General features: G+C 44.2%; 1 protein-coding gene across 1 annotated transcript in view; it reads left to right on the top strand.

The window, feature by feature from the left end:
• The window catches only part of GRIN2B (glutamate ionotropic receptor NMDA type subunit 2B), a 486,312-nt gene that overhangs the window by 436,872 nt on the left and 29,693 nt on the right, over positions 1–19,747 (top strand). The window contains exon 9 of the mRNA XM_004387333.2: positions 1,066–1,295. Within this exon, the coding sequence (XP_004387390.1) occupies positions 1,066–1,295 (230 nt within the window). The remainder of the gene's footprint in view (positions 1–1,065; positions 1,296–19,747) is intronic.

Genomic DNA, 19,747 nt, shown 5'->3' with positions numbered 1-19,747 from the left:
ACAGATGTTCGATTCTGCAGTGGAGGGGCTACATGTAAACCCAGACACCAGGAGAAATTTCACCATCACCAAGCAAAGAAAGATGTGAGGTCACAATAAATTTATGGATGGAAGCCCTGGGTCGGTCTGTGTAAAGGTTGTGTGGAGGGAAGTCAATCTATCCTTGAATATCTGTGGGTAGGCCAGCAGTCTAGGACTACCTCTCTGATCTTCCTGACACTCTTTACACAGAAGCTACTACCATAGGAGACAAGTTGGGAGATGCTGGTGTTGGATTGTCTTCGAAATGTTTAATGCTTAGCTAAGTGCTAGAAGAAGCTAAAGAAAAATCATGGAAAAGTACATTCAAAGGCATCCAGCATCAGGATGAACAGAATTAGAGGAGGTCTATGATAATGGTGGAGCCCTGGTGGCACAGTGGTTGACAGCTTGGCAGCTAACCAAAAGGTCATCAGTTCAAATCCACCAGCCGCTCCTTGGAAACTCTATGGGGCAGTTCTCGTCTGTCCTACAGGGTCGCTATAGGGTCGCTATGCATTGAAATCAACTCAACGGCAATGGGTTTGATTTTGGTTTTTATGACAGTGGTAGAGAAAGACCTACACAACTCTTGCTAATCTTTTTTGAAGTTGAAATGCTTGCTTGGTAGATACGAATATAAATTTCATGTCATAAGGACACAAGTGTGACGGTGGTGGGAGAATCAGTCTTTGTTATTTAGTTTTGATGTGACCTTGAGGGTCCTGTACACAGGACAGAACAGGAAGGGGCAGGAAGATCTCTCCTCCAGTGCCCTGAGTCATGGCTTGTGTTGGTTGGAGCAAGCTTCTGCACACAGCACCGCCTTTGGCTTTTCTCCTAAGGGACCTTCTTCTGCTTTCCTGAGGGTCCCAGGAGTCAAGAGATACCAGCTCTTACATTAAAAAGCTGTAGAGAAAAGGATTGGGTCTTAGTTGGAAGATATTCTACTCTGGGCAGGAACTTACCAGTTCTGTGTACGTGTAGGTTTAAATCAAACCATGCACCTTGTCTTAACTTTCTGTCCTTGTCTTTTGGTCATACCAGAGCCAGGCGGCCCATCTTTCACCATCGGCAAAGCTATTTGGTTACTCTGGGGTCTGGTGTTTAACAACTCCGTGCCTGTGCAGAACCCAAAGGGGACCACCTCCAAGATCATGGTGTCGGTGTGGGCCTTCTTTGCTGTCATCTTCCTGGCCAGCTACACTGCCAACTTAGCTGCCTTCATGATCCAAGAGGAGTACGTAGACCAGGTTTCTGGCCTGAGTGACAAAAAGGTAAGAGACCCATTTGAAACCTCCCGTCTTTCTCTCTATCCCATTCTGTGCCATACTCAAGTTCTCATACACCAGTTAATTTTCTAAATGTTTAGAACCGACAGTTCTTTCTTATTTTTCCTTCAACTGGGACATAGGAGCAGAAATCCTTTCCCTACTGAAATAATATTACTCTACACTTAACCTCCTGATTCGTGAAAGATTATCACAAGTATGCCCTGGGCTGCAAATTAAGGGGCTTGGTATGTTAGCGGCTTTCAGAGTACATGGTACCTCTTGTTGGATGTGGTTGGGTGGCCGATCAGCACAGGGCTTCCTGTTTGCTGTGTTATTAGAGGGCCGCCCCTGTGGACCCACGCTGAGGAGACTGGTGTATTACGGCCTTCATTTTTCTCCCAGCGGTGTTTGGCTGTGGGCTCTCTCTTTGTTCCTCTGCACACTCATGTGTTCCTAGGGCTGGGCAGGAGGGTTGTTCACATTGTATCTTGAAGAGAAGTAACTGCTATTTAACTTGATGATTGCCCCTGTGTGGTGCCGATGAATGGGTAGCCCCCATACCAATTGCAGCCCCTTGCTGGCCTGTGCAGTCGAGAGCGGAAGGAAAGTGTCTGCTGGTTTCCATCTTTCCTGGGTTAGGGTGTGCAACACCTATTCTAAATACATCTGACTCTCTAGGCCTGCCTGAACCACCACAGTTTTGTGGGAGGTCTGTCTTCTGAAACCACGGTAATCGAACAGTCCAAGACTCGTGATAGGAGCTACCGTCACGGGGTGTCCGGTAAAGCTCATGGATACTCCAAAATCATTTTGAAGACTTTTTACTTACAACAGATTTCCTACTCTGTATTTCCTTAAGATTTAGAAAATGTGATTTCCCATCCTCACCCCTTAGGATGAAGTCATGAGATATATATAGACAAATGGTCTTTAGACCAAAGAAGTCAGATTGTTAATGATGTATCATGATTTATCACGTGGGTTGGGTTTCCTTTAAGATAAAACCTTAAACACTTTAGAAAATTGTTTGAGAAGAGCAAAACAGAGAAGACATTCTCTTATGGGACTGAGGTTCTGATTTTTTCAGCTACTCATCAGAAACGTTGAAAGGCCTGTGGGAAAGATAAACAAGCTTATTTTTGCTTTCTTTATCTTCTTTAAGTTTTTTTTCTTCTCCCTCTCCTTTAAGCTTTTTTTTCCTTCACCCTCCTCTTAAAGCTTTTTTTCCTTACTTCTTTCTTCTAACTCATGATTCCTTATACATTTATTCATATATTCATCTATTTATTACTCAATTTATTTCTAACTCTCTCTCATTGTTCCTACTTCATCAATAAGCTTGTCATTATGATCCTGCCTCTCAGAAAATTGTAGTCAGACCTCCTTTCGCTGTTTGCTAAAACCACCACCGTCTTTCTGCGCCTAATTCTTTAACCTGGGCAGCAATGGGGAAAGAACAACTAATTGCTCAAGGATTGATATTTGGATATGGCATGGGTAAAGTGGAAAATGCCTACCTTCAAATATGGAGGTGGCAGCAGTTTGATGAATGATGCTCCCACGTGTGAATGTGTCATATGTGTGACAGACCATGTCCACACATCAGGATATGGCAGTGGCATAGCAGGTCATAGCCCCATGCGTGGGTGTAGCAGGGTATGGTGGAACGTGTGCATCTGTATCGCAGAGTTAGGGTGGACCCTAGCTCTTCCTGGGGCTTTGGGCTGTCAAGTGGTGGGGGCCCACCATATTTATCACATTGTTTTCTTTAGGTGTCTCTGAAAATTGCTTGGGACACTGTGTTTATCTTTCTCATATCCTCAAGAGCCACCAGGCAACAACTGAATGATTTTCCATTTGAATGAAGTATAACTGAGATGGAGGAAAATCATTTTTCCTTCTGTGGCTTTGAAAGAACATGCAGTCCTAGCGGCTTAAAGCAGAGAGGATGTGCACCTGTCTGTCCTCCACACCATATTGGTTATGTTCTGAAAAGTTGCATCCTACCAGTTCTTTGCTTAAAGACCGTCAGTGGCTCTGTGGCTTATGGAATAAAGGCAATTTATTTTCAGTGTGGCATTCAAGGCCTTTACAAGTGAACCCCAAAGTGCTCCACCTCTCCAGCCTCAGCCCCCATACTCAGATTTCTGCATCCTCAACTCCTCATCCTTTCGCACCTATGCCTCCATCCATGCGTCTGCCTGGGATATTCTTCTCCCTAACTTCTTCACTCACCAAATTCCTACTGAAACTTCAAGACCCAGGTTAGAGATCACTTCATTTGTGGAAGTTTCCTTGGCTGATCAGATAGCTAGTCATTCTGTCCCAGTTATTCGTACCTTTATTATGATGCTTGTCTTCCACACTGTATTGTAATAACCTGTGGACCTATCCCTGACCGTGTCACTCTCTGTCTGTGAGTACCACAAGGGCAGGGACCATGATCATCATAAGAGAAAGAAAAAAAAAAAATCTCTATAGGGAGAGAGGGAGGGAAGATATATTTACTTAAGAGCCTCTTGCGTGAGCTAAGCGTCGTAGGCAAAGCAAGCAACAAGAACACTTTAACAGCTATTTCATTTGAAAATGGTTACCTGATACATGTTAGAACTTTGCAAATGACAAAACAGTAAACCGTAAGCATTCTACCAGAAAGTGTCAACATAATTTACATAATTATAGAGAACATTTAAGTAACTAATGACATATAACTGCGCATCGGTGTCAGAAACCAGTAATATAAATCAGAAGTAGAGTTTTCTGAAAGTCTACGTAAAATTCTGATTAGCTTTACTTCAAAACGCCTAAAGGAAATAAAGTCCCAGCACAGAGATGGGAACGCATGAGAGAAAATATATTCTGTGAATTTAGAAAAAGAATAAAGAAGTTGAAAACAATAAGGGGTGAGGTAATTTTGAAAATGCTTTTCTAACAGATTTTCATCAAGGAAAATCGTATTTAAAATAGAGATAAATTCCTAACCATGTTTTGACTATTAGGGATGATACGTCTTCCATACAACACGGATCAAATGATAAGTAGTCCACTGTGGTAATGAGAGGATATTTGTAGCCGTTAGATGTATAGTTAAAAAAAAAAAAAAAGAACTTGATGGCAGAAAAATATGCTCAGATATTCTGTGCTCAGAATGTTCAGAGTTAAATTTCTATGAAAACTTATTTTTCTGCTCTTTTTTACTGGATGACTTCCATTTTGTGGTAGCACATTACATTAGTGAGTTCAAAATTATTCCACTACATGCTGTAAGTGAACACGAGTACAAGTTCTAATATCCAGCAGCCGTATTGTATTACGTATATTATGTATAACGTATTCGATCAGCTCCCCCAATGGGGAGAGGGTGTGAGGCAGCTAGTAGCATCTTTCTTCTAGCAAAGAGTCACAGTGCTAATTCTCATATTTTTCACCTATCCAGACGGATCCTGTTTTTGCAGTCTACCAACCACAGTGCAGAGGGGGAACAGCTTGGCCAGGTGAAGGAGGGGACATATTTGCTGGGCACTGTGTACATTATGTATGTTACATATATGTTATATGTATAATCTTTATACAGATATGATCATTCCCATGTTATAGATGAGGACACTGAGAATCCGGGAAGTTGAGGAACTTCCCTAAAGTCACACATTATCGAGTGGGAGAGCCAAAGTTTGAGTCCCTGTGTGTTTGCCTCTAAAATCTCTCTTTAGGGTGGTCTCCCTTGTAGCTAATCCTAGGCACACTTGTGACATTGCTTAGGCTGGTAGTGATGCCCCTTGCCCCGTTTTCTCATTTAATTTCCTAACCTCTCATTTAATTATAGGTCAGATCCCCAGCCTTTCTCAGGGCACAGTATGGTACCACTGCTAGGACTACAACTACTACTAATAAAAATCATCATCATCATTATTAATATAACTTCAACAATAATATCTCAGCTAACATTGTTTTTAGCTCCTACTATGAGCCAGGCATATTGCCAAGTATATTGCAGAGATTTATGTCATGATGCTATTAATATCTTTATTTGTCGATGGGGAAGCTGAATACTGGAGAGGGTAACTAATTTGCACTTATGATGCTCCAGGCAGCCTAGAACCCCTAAAAGTGTGCCACCCTATTTAGACCCCAATGCATTTTCCAGTTAATCCCCCCCCCTTTTTTTTTTCCTATTCTCTCATTTCCCTTGTCAAAGCCTAATGATTTAGATTTTTTCCCTCTACCGAAAGTAAGGTAGCTATCTGATTAATTGAGTCATAATGATGAGATAATATTTGAACATTTATCCTTTATTGAATAAGTGGTTCGGAGGCATTACTTTTAAACAGAAAATAATGATTTCCAGTACTTGGATGGGCTAATGGCCCTCAAATTGACTTTAGCCTGGGTGTAGAGTGACCTTGACCTTTAAGCTTCTGTTGGATGGTGGGAGAGTGGTAGCACCAGGTGGGAGAAGGGTCAGGGATGAAGTCAGTAGGGCTGGTGTTTGGTTGAAGGAAGCCTGCAGGAAGGCAGGGGCTGCTAAAGTATCTGGCTGTCCACACCCTGCTTCTAGCATGCCTACCACCATTGTGACTTACACCCACATTGTATTTTGCGGTTCTTTGGCCCAGTGGTTAAGAGCTTGGCTGCTAAACGAAAGGTCAACAGTTTGAATTCACCAGGTGCTCCTTGGAAACCCTATGGGGCCGTTCTACTCTGTCCTGTAGGGTTGCTATGAGTCGAAACTGACTGAACAGCAACGGGTTTGATTTTGGTGTTTCCTCCAGGAAAGGAGCCTTGGCGGCTCACTGGTTAAGTGCTTGGCTGCTAACCAAAGGATTGGCGGTTCAAACCAGCCACTCCATGGGAGAAAGCTGTGGCAGTCTGCTTCTGTAAAGATTACAGTCTTGGAAACTCCATGGGGGCAGTTCTGTTCTGTCCTAGAGGGTCACTGTCACTATGAGCTGGAATCGACTTGATGCAACAGGGGTTTTCCTCCAGGAACTGTTGTTGTTGGTTGCCATGGAGTAGATTCTGACTCATGGTGACCCCATGTGTGCAGAGTAGAACTGCCTCACAGGGTTCTCAAGGCTGTGACCTTTGAGAAGCAGGTTGCCAGGGCCTGTCTTCCAAGGCGCCTCTGGGTGGGTTCAAACTACCAACCTTTCGGCTAGTAATCAAGCGCTTAACTGTTTGTGCCACCCAGGGATTCCTCCCCAGGAACTAGAGGGACTTCCTTAACTTTTAAATGTCAGAAAGATGCTCATCTATTTGGTGAGGGTGGGCATCATTGCCTGCAACATGGAGGTACAGTCGAGATGGCCTTAGAGCACCATCGTGTGTGGAAGTCACCTAACGTCCTTTTGGGAATTATGCAGGTATGAGAATTAAATCAGCATGCAAAGGAATACATAAATATGCCTTCTGGAAGAAAACCATCCTGAGGATAAGCATATTTATACCAGCACTACACTGAAAGGTTTGGATGGTGTTTGAGCATGTGTGAGGAAATGGGACCATGCTTTCCATTGTTCAAATGTATTTTCCTTGCCCTATTAACTTTAGGCTGGAAGCCAAAGGGAGGCAGCTGACCTCAAGTCAGGTCTGTCACACCCTGGTCCTGGCCCAGACGGTCTTGGTCAGGCCATGGAATACTGGGCTAAAAGTAGCTCAATAGGGAAATCACAGGCGTTACTACCAGACAGCTAGAAATGAGGGCCTAGGCTGGGCCTCTGGGTAGCTGAGCAGAATATAAAGGTACAGTTCATTGCTTGGGAATCCTCTGGGGCTGTCAAGCAACTAGACCTCTTGTAAGAGCTGGTTGGAAGAAGGTCTGGGGGAAGTGATAGGAGAGGAAAACCTTGGGAGTGTACTGGAACAGGATGTGCGTTTGCCTCTTTGTCTCTTAATGACTACATTAGCAGGGCCCTTCCGACGCTGTACATGGACTACTACTGCAAGTGCTGAGTCTCCCCTGCCAGGGTGACATATGGGTCCAGAGCAGGGTCCTGAGGCCTCGCCAGCACCAGCTCTGTCAGTCAGCTACCACCACATCTGTTCTGGGGCTATGTCCCACAACAGGCCCCGCTGAACCCTAATTCCTGGCTGTATCTTGGCTGAGGCAGGAAGTTCCTAGCCTCAGCTCAACAGCCATGGGGCTTAGCAGAAGTTACCCACCCAGTCTCAAGATGCAGATGCCCTGGTTCTAACTACTGGGCTCCCAAGGGGCCCCAGAGTCTCCTCTCGCTCCTTCACAGCGTTGGGCTTCATTTACCCTGCTCCCCCAAATGATGACCTTCTTCCTGACATTCCACGAGTTCCCATACATGATCCCTCTCCTCCAAGCTCTGCTACCCTGTTGGAGCCTGTAGTGAGGTGAGTGGTGGACCCCAAAAAAAGATACCTCCAAGTCCTCACTCCCAGAACCTCTGAATATAACCTTATTTGAGGGGGACGAAAAGGTCTTTGCAGATGTAATTAAGTTAATGATCTCCAGATGAGCCCATCCTGGATTGTCTAGGTGTGCCCTAAATCCATCAACAGGTGTTCTTATAAGAGAAAGGCAGAGGGAGATTTGACACAGACAGAAGAGGAGACACATGGAGAAGGCCATACGAAGAGAGAGGCAGAGACTGGAGGGATGCAGCCACGAGGAATGCCAACAGTCTCCAGAAGCTAGAAGAGTCAAGGAACAGATATTCCCTAGAACCTTCAGAAGGAGCACAACCATCCTGATACCTTTATTTCTGATTTCTGGCCTACAGAACTGTGAGAGACTAAATTTCTGTTGTTCTAAGCCACCAAGTTTGTGGCAATTTGCAGCCACAGGAAACTAATACAGGACCTTAATGCACCTCCTGTAACCTACACTCTGAACTTGCCACACCCTCTAGGCTTTAATGCTTCTATTCATCTCAGTCTTCTTTGCCAGCCATTATGCTGGGTTGAATAGTGTGCCCCCAAAATTCATGCCCATCTAGAACCTCAGAATGTGACCTTATTTGGAAATAGGGTCTTTACAAATATAATTAGTTAAGATGAAGTCATGCTGGAGTAGTTGGGCCCTAAATCCAATGACTCGTGAGCATGTAAGATGAGAAGAGACACAGAGACAGACATGGAAGAAGGCCGTGTGATGACAGAGGCAAAGACTGGCGGGATCTATCTACAAGTGAAAGTATGCTGAGGATTTTCAGCAACCACAGAAGCTAGGACAGAGCCATGGGACAGTTTCACCCTCAGAGCTTCCAAAAGAAATGAACCCTGTCAGCTTGAGACTTCACACTTCTGGCCTCCTGAACTATGAGAGAATAAATTTCTGTTGTTTTAAGCCACCCAGTTTATTGTAATTTGTTACAGCAGCCTTAGGAAACTAATACAGCCACTCTGCTCCATCCTTCAAACGTGGCTTACACCATGATCAGATTCAGTTTCTCTTCTTCCTTTCTTCCTTTGCGTGGAAGAACTGATCTACTTCACACTGAAGTTGTGTGGAGAGACAAGGTTTACATACAGAGGGAGTCTTCTCTTGGTTAATTTTAGGGAGACAATAAAAAAACCTAAGTGCTTCCTTTTGCTCTGTCCTCGACCGTGATTTCTGTTAGTTTCTCAGGAATGTAGTGTATTACTTGTGTGCACGCTTCCCACACAAATTTCTACTAGACCTCTTAGTTGTTGTTGTTAGGTGCTTTCGAGTCAGTTCCAACTCATAGTGACCCTATAGGACAGGGCAGAACTGCCCCATTTTGGGTTTCCAAGAAGTGGCTGGTGGATGTGAACTGCCAACCTTTTGGTTAGCAGCCTAGCTCTTAACCACTACGCCACCAGACCTCTTAGGAGTAATGTCATTATAAAAGGGCATTGAGGTCATGTTTTGGTGAGATGGCTCATTTTCACAGCCCTTGTGGGGAGAAGTTTTATTAATGTACCACTCTCACATTCTAAATTAGACTTCGTTATTCAAATCACAGAACTGGAAGGGACTTTGTTTTCTTATCGGGCTCAGGTGGATCTTTTCTCATCTAGGAAAAAACAAACGTCTTGTACGTTTGATTCCTTGTTACACAGGAATACATACACTTGTATGTCTACGTATATGTAAAATTACATAAAAATAACTGGGTCATTAGGAACTTGGCATTTACAAAGATGCATAAGGAACACAAGTTTCCCAAAGGCGTAGAACATGAGTTTCACAAAGTGTGTCTCAGGAAGGTTGTCTTTTTTACCCAGAAAAAGAAGAAAGCTTTGTCTCATTCTGCTGATATTAGTTGAACCACCTTTTTGCCCAAAGGAGGAGAAAGAAGAAGGAGGACGAGAAGGAAGGGAGGGAGGGAGGAAAAGACAGAAAGAGGAAAAAGAAAAAGAAAGGGAACAAAAACCTCAGAACCCAGTCCTGGGCTAGTTCTGTTCTGTTATTATTTTTCATAGAAATGTATGCCTCTAAAAGGTATTAGGGGACCAGAAGGCTTCCTGGAGTCACAGATTTGTAAAAAAGCCAATATGCAAGCTAGCATGAGTATGAATTCACAATTACCCCCACTTGAATTGAATCAGACTAGGCCCCAGATGAAAGCTGGCAGTAGGCAATAAGCAATTTAGGTTAACAGGAATCAAAGCAAGGAGCACGGGATGCCGTACTTAAGCTTCAGGTGCCCTGGGAGTGGGAGAAGGTCATGAGCACTCCTTTGAGCTGGTCGTTGGACCATTAATTCCTTTCTATGACTTCTTCTCCCGTCAGGCCCTCCCTCCCAGGTTGAGAGGAGTAAGTGGCTCTAGGGACTCCCACTACATTTGGAATCTACTTACAGCCCAGTCTCCAGCTCTATGAGAAGAGGGCTATTCCATTTAGACGCCTTGTCAAAGGCACTTTCTTCGTTCTAAAGTTTGTTTACATCAAAGGAAATTAAGAGAGTTCTCTAGCATCCTTTTCTGTCTGATTAAAAACGAGAATTATAAATAAGTATTTTAGTACAAGGGGACTAAGTTTTTATATGCTCACTAAATCTTAGCTTACGGGTTGAGGATTTATTAAGAATTAGTGTTTCACTGCTGGGCAAGTGAGTTCGAGTCCTTTGAGACAAATTAATGCAACCAGGAAAATTTATATGCGACCAAAGGCATCAGGCCTAGAATGAATCGGATTTTAGAGATGTCAGAATTGTATTCACAGTGAAAATTGTAGCCCGAGTTCACCCTGGGATTTTGTGGATTTTTAGGCCTTCTTGCCCTTCCATTGCCCCCAGCTGTAATGTTGGCAAGAGTGGAAAAGGTCCTCAGGGAACTGCGTGCAGCCTGTTAGGTTTTTAGATGTCAACACTCCAAAAATCTTCATAGATTTCTGCATATCTGGGCACGTGCTAGAGCCACCGAGGGCCTGAGAGTGTCTGAAGCCGGGAAAGCCCCAGCCACTTAGTTGACAATTTAATATCCAGTTTTCCCTTCCAGTATGGGTCACAGAGAGCCGTTTAAAGACGGCTTATGCTCTGTAAACACTGTATGCTTCCTTTGGTATTTTAATCCAATCCTATGTAAGGACGTTGATTAGAAGGGTCAAGGGCATTGGCTCCAGGCCAGTATGATCCAGATAGCCTCTCAAGGGGAGAGGGAGAAAACAAGCAGGCAGGCTCCCTCCCTGAAGATGGAGGCAGCTTGCATTTTCAGGCCGTTCTTGTAGTAAGAAGAGTCAGGAGGAGGAAGATCAGGGTCTCAGGTCTTCCCTTTAAAAATGCTGTGGTTCGTCTACAAGAGTAGCTGTTTCTGGTGGTTGCTGGAGGGGCAGGCACAGCTGCTGGGGAGGGGATGGAGTAGGGCAGTGTTGATACAACCAAAATCACTTGGGGAGCCCTTTCCAGCTAAATAGGACTCTGTCCAACAGGCTGGAAATAAAACCCTGAGTTGTCTTGTGTAGACATGGGAAGGAGAGGCATGCTTCTAGAGGCCTTGGCCCGAGGTAGCAGAATCCAGTGAAGGCCCCAACCACAAGGACTGTCTCTGGCCTGGCTTCTCAGATGTTTAAGGGGGTGATTATGAGGCTCAGGTCAGAGTCCACTCTATCCTGCTAGAAGTGCCGGGAGCCCTTGAAGATGCTTTGGGTCACCCTAATCCAGGAATGTCTCCAGCAAGGCCTCTGTTGCCTTCATTGCTGTAGCCACAATGCCTTACACGACGCCTGGCCTCTCATTTAGTGAAGGTCAATGGCTGGATGTACTGAAATTGAAGGTGGAAGGGTGCTATGTTTTCTCTCCCTAGGCAGCAACTGAATACCTACTTAATTCAGCTAGAAGGCAAAAAATCCCACTCTCAGGAACTTTCCCGTTAGAGGAAAAGAAAAAGAGGAGAAAGGACGAGAGAGAGGGAAGTGTACCCCACTCAGTCGTCCATCCTCATTGTACCAGTTGTCATTGAGTTGGTTCTCACTCCCGGTGACCCTGTGTATGTCACTGTGCGCCACAGTGTTTTTAATGGCTGATTTTTAGGAAGTAGATTGCCATTCCTTTCTTCCAAGGTGCCTCTGGGTGGACTTGAACCTCCAGCCTCTCGGTTAGCAGCCTTGCACATTGACCATTGGCACCTCCCACCCTCATCTCGTCGTTGTTGTTGTTAGGTGCCGTTGAGTCCGTTCCAACTCACAGCGACCCGATGTACAATAGAACGAAACACTGCCCGGTCCTGCACCATCCTCACAATCATCGTTATGCTTAAGCCCGTGGTTGCAGCCACCTCATCTTAGGGGGAATGGAAGCAAAGAACACTATTTAGTGTTTCCAGAGCACTTGTGGCAAGACTATGGGTAGCTTAAGGCTACAAACCACTTTGATATGAAATTTCCTAAATGCTGAATTGTGTGAAACTTCTCATATGTCTCCTAGCTTGTCAATAGCACTACAGCGTGTTCTGAGTTAAGTATAAGCCAGTTAAGTTTCTTGCAAAAGCTGATTGCCAACAGACCCTGAGAACACAGCCTTTTTTGCACTGGGTACAAAAGATATATTGAGCTGAGTGTCGTCCTGGTACTGAAGGGAGAAGGCTGTGATTTCTAATGATGTCTCCTTGTGGCCTCAAATACAAATTGAACAAGATGGCTAACAATATTGTGTTATGGAGGACGCTGCAGCCAAGGACCTCTGGGGCAGAGAACCCTCTGGAGAGTGAGCCTTTTATAGCTCCCAGAAACAAAAAAATGCGCTTGAACACACAAGGTTATTCACTCCCATGCCTTTACACAACACACCCACCCATCAATGCAAACACACACGGGCACGCGCCACTGAGGGTGCAGATGTGGCTTTGACTTGGAGCACTGAGCAATTTTCTGCTTTTTCTTTTTATCCTTATAAAAGCGCATCAAATTAATTGCAGCCAATTACGTTCAAATCCCTTTCTCTCTGCCAATCAGGGCTGCCTGCACGGGCAAGAGGCGCTCTCACCTGCTTCATTATGCAAATTGATATTCAGATACTGAAGAACAATGCAGCCTTCAGCACAGCAGTGTTTCCAGATTGCTAATGAGAAGAGGCTGCCGCCAGAGCAGTTGCTTTAACTCTCTGATGCTGGAACACTCAAGTGGAGATAAAGGCAGAGCCAAAGTCAGTGCCCGTCTCAGCATTGGAGAAGGTGGTCCTGGTCCCCACAGCGCCAGTCACCTTGGTGCAAGGGGAGCCTTGACCTGGGAGGCTACTACCAGGTCTCATGTTATTCAAGATGAGAGTTTAAACTTGGTGGACAGAGTAGTTTAATTCCTTAAACGCCCCGGTGGTCCGGCAACCATAAATGCATTTCACAAGACATGTCAGACATCAGTAAGCACGAGGCCATGTATGGCTAAGATCTGCCGATACTCAGAGTACCTGCAGTCCAGTGCAAGCATGACCCACCGTGCACAGGGTATACCAACAACCAACACACACAGGTAGAAGTGAACACTACATCTCACATCATGAAATTGCCAGAAACTTATCTGGAAAAAGGCCTGTACCAGTCTTTTGTTTATTCTGGAACTGCTAGATGCAGAGACAGAGTGATTTTTTTCCCCAGTTAGCACAGCTTGAGAACTGCTGTCTCTCTTGACTGTCTCACTATGTTATCTTGCCCCAGCACTTCAGTTGCTCCTCTTGAATTGGAATTTGCATTCTTGCCTCTCAACCCCAAGTCATTGAAAAGAGGCTTTTAACAAATTATGTAATTGTCACTCTGGTCCTCTTTGCTGGGGGGTGGAGCGAGCCAGCCAGTCTGCACAGCATCAAGGGGCATTTCTGCTAGGCAGCTGTGTTCTCAATGTCGCGGAGTGGGGCTAGGAGGAGTTTGATGGTGGGAAGCTGGGCAATTTTCCAGCTCCTACTGAATAGTTTTCAGAATGTGACTTCAGCTTTTGGTTCGAAGTGTCGTGAGATCACGCATCATCCAGTACACCCGTGTCCCAGATCAAGTTCCGCCATGTTTCAGATGACCCACCCGGACAAGTGGCCACTCCGCCACCACCCCTCCTCTTGGTGCTGCCGGCCCTCCCATGTGGGCTACCACATACACATCAAAGGGACAACAACGACAACAACAACGACGTGTAGCATCAGAAGGATGTGTGGTTCAGGAAAGAAGTAGGAATCAGTTGAAGGAAGATGGTTCCCAGGAAATCTGCAAGCTGGGCTGATCCGTCTGTAGGACCACTACTTCTTTGGAATGCTTTCATTTATTTATACTTCTAGTAAAAACAAAAAATTTACAACTGCTTCTTGAAGTGCAAATATCTTGGGGAAATTGAGTGGTCGTTTAATTATGTATCCATAAGAGTTTTTGTCAGATTGTTTCCCCCTTAACATCTAGATGAGACCCTTTGCACTGAAAGAATAGGGCTTTTGATTTTGTGGGCATGGATCATGTTAGAAAATAGGGACTGTTAGGTTTGGGATGCTCTGGAAGGGAGCTTAGGAGAGCATCAGGGTCCAGAAAGCAAGGTATGATATGGAAAGTGAAGTCCAAGGGCTAGCCCTGAACCCAAGTAAGGGGAACTTTTTTTTTTTCTGTCTCCTCCTTTACTTTATTGTCTCACCTTATCCCCAGGTGCCCACCCCTGTCTTCCTCCAGCAGCCTGAGTCACCCTTCCCTGGAATCATTGATTAAATATCTATTTATTTCTAAGTTCCTTGAGGTCCCAGACAAGTACCTTCAATAGCCCTGTATCCTCAGCTCCGGGACAGTGCCTGGAACATCAAAGAAGTTTGTTAAACGAATCAGTGTTCCCAGCACATAGGCTAATAATATTAACACTTAAGTTCTGCTGTCTTACGGGTTAAATTGCCTTTAATGAGCTAACCATTTACAATATTGTTTCTCTGGGGAAATGTATTTCTGTTTCTGAACAACTGATTTATAAATGAACCATTGAGGACAACGTGTTCGTAGGTTGGAGCCTACCTATTAAACTTGCATTCCAAAGCCAAATATCAATTAACCTTTGTATTATGTGTACTTTTGCAGTGTTAGCAACCACGGCCCTCATCCATGGTAATCACCTTATAGACCACGTCAGTAGCTAACAGTCTCAGGGAGTGACCCAGTCAGTAGGGAGCACTGTGTGGCCCGCCCTGGCTAGATGCTTCATGTTCTTTGTCCCGTTTACTTCTTCCCCCAAAACTTTTAGGCAGATGCCTTCTCTACATTACAGAAGAGGAAACTAAAACCCAGCCACTTAGAAGCATGTGACCTGGCTGTGTTCCTAAACCCCTCTGTGCCTCAGTGTCCTAGTCTATAAAATGGGGGTACACAACCTTATGGCTGTTGTGCTGTAAAGAGTTAATACCTGTAAAGTACTTAGAACAGTGCCTAATGCATGCTAAGTCCGCAGTAAATGTTAGTGCTTAGAACCTGCAGTAAACTTGGAGTATGTGCCTAAATCCATTCCACAAAGCCCATGCTGTTTCCAGTAGATGATTGACCAAAACAAGAAGCCAGTTACAGGCAAGTCAACTCTGACTCATTGCGACCCATACGTGCACATGTCTTGAAAGCCACAAACTGCTACTAATCCACCCCAGAACCCACCCTGTAGTCCTGTCTCCATCTTCTCTGTCCCCATCATTTGCCCATTTCCTTGACATTTGGGGGTGGGGGCAGAGTTGGTAGAGGGCAGGTAAATATAGGCCTGGAAAGGGGTGGAAGAGAGAACAGGGGATTCCCTCTGAAGGGCTTCGATCCCCTGGAAATGGCCGTGGATCCAAAGATACCTGGAAGAGGGGCAGCTGCCATAGGAGGGGGTGTCTTGTACCTCTTTGCAGTCTTCCTCATGGGTCCTGTGAATAGAAGCACCCAGCATCCTCCTAGATGCATAGTAAGAACTCAGTGAATGTTTTCTGAATCTGTTTCTGTCACTCATCACTGTCAGAGAAAACAGTTACTTCAGATGTGAGCTTCAAATATGACTTCTTTTGACTACTGGGCCCTACCCCAAGAAAACTTTCTTGCAGGAGTGGGCAGGTTGTAAAACTGGATTTCTTTTAAGGCCTTTGCTAGATGCCTGGTCTGTGTTGCCAAAGAATTGTCTGTCCTTTCAAAGTCACCGGGAAGTGAACCTAATTTCTGCTACCTCGAGCTCTCTTGGAGACTTACAGAAGAGCCTTAGTTCTATTGTAAATTATTGATGAGGCCAGAGAATTTATAACAGTCCTTGGTTTTTAATTAATACCCCTTTAGACCAGTTTAGTTTGCAATAGAAGTTACGTTCTTATTGTCATAAATAGTTGCTACTCTGTCTCTCCTGATCTGTCCACTAATGAAAAAATATTGACTCTCCCTGATGGGCCCTTGCCATCTGGAAATTTCACAGAATCTCAGGTTGGATGTGGGTTTGGGAGACAATGATTTTAGTCACTGAAGCGCCTCTTCTCAGTCCCCAGTCCAGGGAGTTCTCTTTCCATCCTGTATGCCACTTAGGTCTCTACTGGCCAATTCACATTTAACAGGTGCTACCTATTGATGTACTTTATCCTGTGTATCGTATGCTGCCACTACAGGTAGTCCCCAGCTTACAACACAGTCGAGTTACTATGAACTCCAATTACAACCATTCTTTTGTTTCTTTTTTGTACATCTTATCATTAGTAATATGGACTACATCCAATTTTGCAGCACGTAATTTGCTGATATTGTCATTCTTATGCCAACCCCCAAAGACAAATAAAGATTGGATTTATAAAGATACTGATAATAAAAGGCAGCAATAATGAAAACTTAAAAAAGAAATGAAGTATTCAGTTTACATCAGAATCAACTTATGATGGAGTCGTCAGAACGGAACCCCATCGTAAGTCGGGGACTACCTGTATACTGTAATGAGATTCTCTAAGGGAGGGGTGGAAATCAGGTCCACTGCATTTCAGTCTCATCACCTGCTCCTCAGTTATTCAGTGAGCAGGACTGATCCTAAGTATCTACTACATACCACTTAACGGCCTGGTTATAGGAAGACCAGAACAGCTCTACGCAAGCGCTTTATCTTTAAACCTTTGTCAGCACTGAGCTTTGTGTCCAACCACCCAGTCTGTCTTAGGAGTCCTCAGCAGCTGCCACTCTGCCCGTGGCCAAGGCCTAGAGGCCCTGGGATAAGAAGCACCAATAGCTGTGCTTCTTCATCTCAGAGAGTCTCTCCAGAAACCCCTCTTGCCTTTGTAAGCAGTCTGTTCCAACTGGAGTCTGTCTCCTACCGAGTTCTGCCTCTGTCCTCAGTTCTTTGGAGTAACTGAGACCTCTGTTATATCCTCTGCCTGGCTTTTTGTTTAAGTTTTTATATTTGCCTGGCTTTTTATATGTGCATAATGCCTAGCACGTAGTAGCAATTAATTCACCAAGTATTTATTGGATGGTTACCAGTTATCCTGTGAGTACAATTGCCAGATAAAGCCAATAAAAATACAGGGTACCCTGCACTGAGTTTCATGTAAGTATGTCTGAAAACTGCATGGAAACCCGACCTGTGAGATGTTGAAGACAGGCTGAAGCAGTCCAGTGCGAGAGATAGACACTTAAGCAGTACTTGGAACGTAGGGTAGCAAGGACAATGACAGAGAAATTTCCTTGTTTCCTTCTCAAGGTTAAATAAACCTTTTTAATCTTTCATTATAAGAATCACTCCCTTCATCCTTATTCGTTCTCTGAACCTTGTCAACATTTCACTTGTGTGTTCTAGAAGAGAGCACACTGTGGTCATAAAGTTCTCCCACTGCTGATAACGGGGCCTGACCGCATCCTTCCCACAAGCCACACTGCTCTTTAGGTTCCCACTGTAGGCTCCCAAATTAAACAGCAGCATTGCATTGACAACTTGGCAGCTTGTGGTTCACTAAGACTCCACAGTCTTTGTTGACGATACTTTTGACAAAGCCAATTCCTACCCCTCTTGCTACAGTGCAGTGTGGTTTTACATCCTGTGAGAATTACTTTGTATGCTTCCTAATTGAGCTTTATCCTTTCGATATCTTCTTTCATCATGCAAGACTTACTGGTTTTGATGTTTAATTCTGTTTCCCAAGTGGCCAATCATCCATCCAATTTGGTGTTATCAACCAATTGAAAGAGCAGATTTTCTGTCCCATCATCCAAGTAATTAAAGAAAGTGAGACCCTGCCCTGCATGTTTACTAAGTGACTCCACACTCCCATCTCAAGCTGATCATATCTACTACCCTCCTGCTGGACATGCCACCTGCCCAGCGATCGGGCCTCTTATTTGATGAAGAGAAATTACTTTCTTTACAACTTGCTTGGGCGTGGGCTAGAGACTTTTCCCCATTCAGTTAGTTGGCTCCTGATCTGGCATTTCATGAATAATATTTTAAGTAAGCTAGCTTCTCTGTAATCCATTGACAAAGGGAACATGATACACGCTCTCGGAACCGTTCAAAGGACCCAGTGGCTGGTGTCTTAATAGAATCATCATGAGCTCTGTAAGGAAACATCCTACCAGGTAGCTAAGAAAATATCCTTGTTAGTGAGCATATTTCCTTCTAATTATGTCCACTCAGATAAGGACTTAAAAGTACAAGTATGAAATGGACTCATCTATATTATTTTCCCAAATATGTGTTGCAATTCATAGGTGAACTTTCCTGCAGTAATTCTATTCCAGAAAAAGTCTCTTCTCCAAGCCTGGGATGACACACACCTTGGGTTTTATCTTAAGTGGAAAATTAATTTGATAAAAACTTCAAGTTGTTTCTCTGAAAATTGACATCACACCAAGCTAGTAGGGCTACATTCAAAGAGGAAAGCACTTCTTGGTATTGTGTTGTTAGAGACAAGAGTTTCCAGGGAATGGTGACATTGTGTCCTGAAAAGGCACACTAAGCCCAAGCCAACCTGCAGGCGGGCCACCAGTTGAACATCTGATCTGTTCTTCCCTGTCTATTCTTATATCTTTGTAACATTAATGAAAATTATATGTTATATGGTATGGCATAGTAATATTTGACATATTTATAATGTTTGTCCTTATTAGACTGTAGGACCCCTGGTGGCACAGTGGTTAAGAGCTTGATGCTAACCAAAGGTTGGCAGTTCAAATCCATCAGCTGCTCCTTGGAAACCCTATAGGACGGTTCTCCTCTGTCCTGTCGGGTCACTGTAAGTCAGAATTGACTTGACAGGAATGGATTTGGTTTTTATTAGACCGTAACCTCAAAGAGAGCAAGAATTTTTGTCTGCTTTTTTCACTGATGTATCCGTAGTAACTATAATAGATCCTGGCACATATAGGTACTCAAATTGTTGTTGAAGAATGAATTAATCATTTAATCAAAGAATGAATGAATGAGAAGAGAGTTATAGCATTCATATAGTGTTCGTAGTATAAGCCAACACTTCTCTTTCCTTATCAGCCATTTGAACTTGAGAAACAGTGGGGGGATAGTTTCATAACTAATGGATAAGGGAGAAAGAAGAGAAGGTAATGTAGATAAGAAATATTTGACACTTCTACAATTGGCATAACAAAGTTTATTAAGAAAATGTTCTGCATCCTGCTTTGGTGAGTGGCATCTGGGGTCTTAAAAGCTAGCAAGCGGCCATTTAAGATGCATCAATTGGTGCCAACCCACCTGGAGTAAAGTAGAATGAAGAACATCAAAAACACAGGGGAAGTATTAGCCCAAGAGACAGAAAGGGCCACATAAACCAAAGACTGCATCAGCTGAGACCGGAAGAACTAGATGGTGCCCAGCTACCACCAGTCACTGCCCTGACAGGGAACACAACAGACAGTCCCTGACGGAGCCGGAGAAAAGTGGGGTGGAGAACTCAAATTCTAGTAAAAAGACCAGACTTAATGGTTTGATTGAGACTGGAGGGACCCTGGAAGACATGGCCCCGGGGCTCTCTGTTAGCCCAAAACAAAAACCAATCCCGAGGCCAACTCTTCAGACAAAGATTAGACTGGACTATGGGACATAAAATGATACTCGTGAAGAGTGTGCTTCTTAGCTCAAG

Source organism: Trichechus manatus, unplaced genomic scaffold (genome assembly GCF_000243295.1).
Source record: "Trichechus manatus latirostris isolate Lorelei unplaced genomic scaffold, TriManLat1.0 scaffold00184, whole genome shotgun sequence".
NCBI lineage: Eukaryota > Metazoa > Chordata > Mammalia > Sirenia > Trichechidae > Trichechus > Trichechus manatus.
This window is presented reverse-complemented; position numbering and strand designations above follow the sequence as displayed.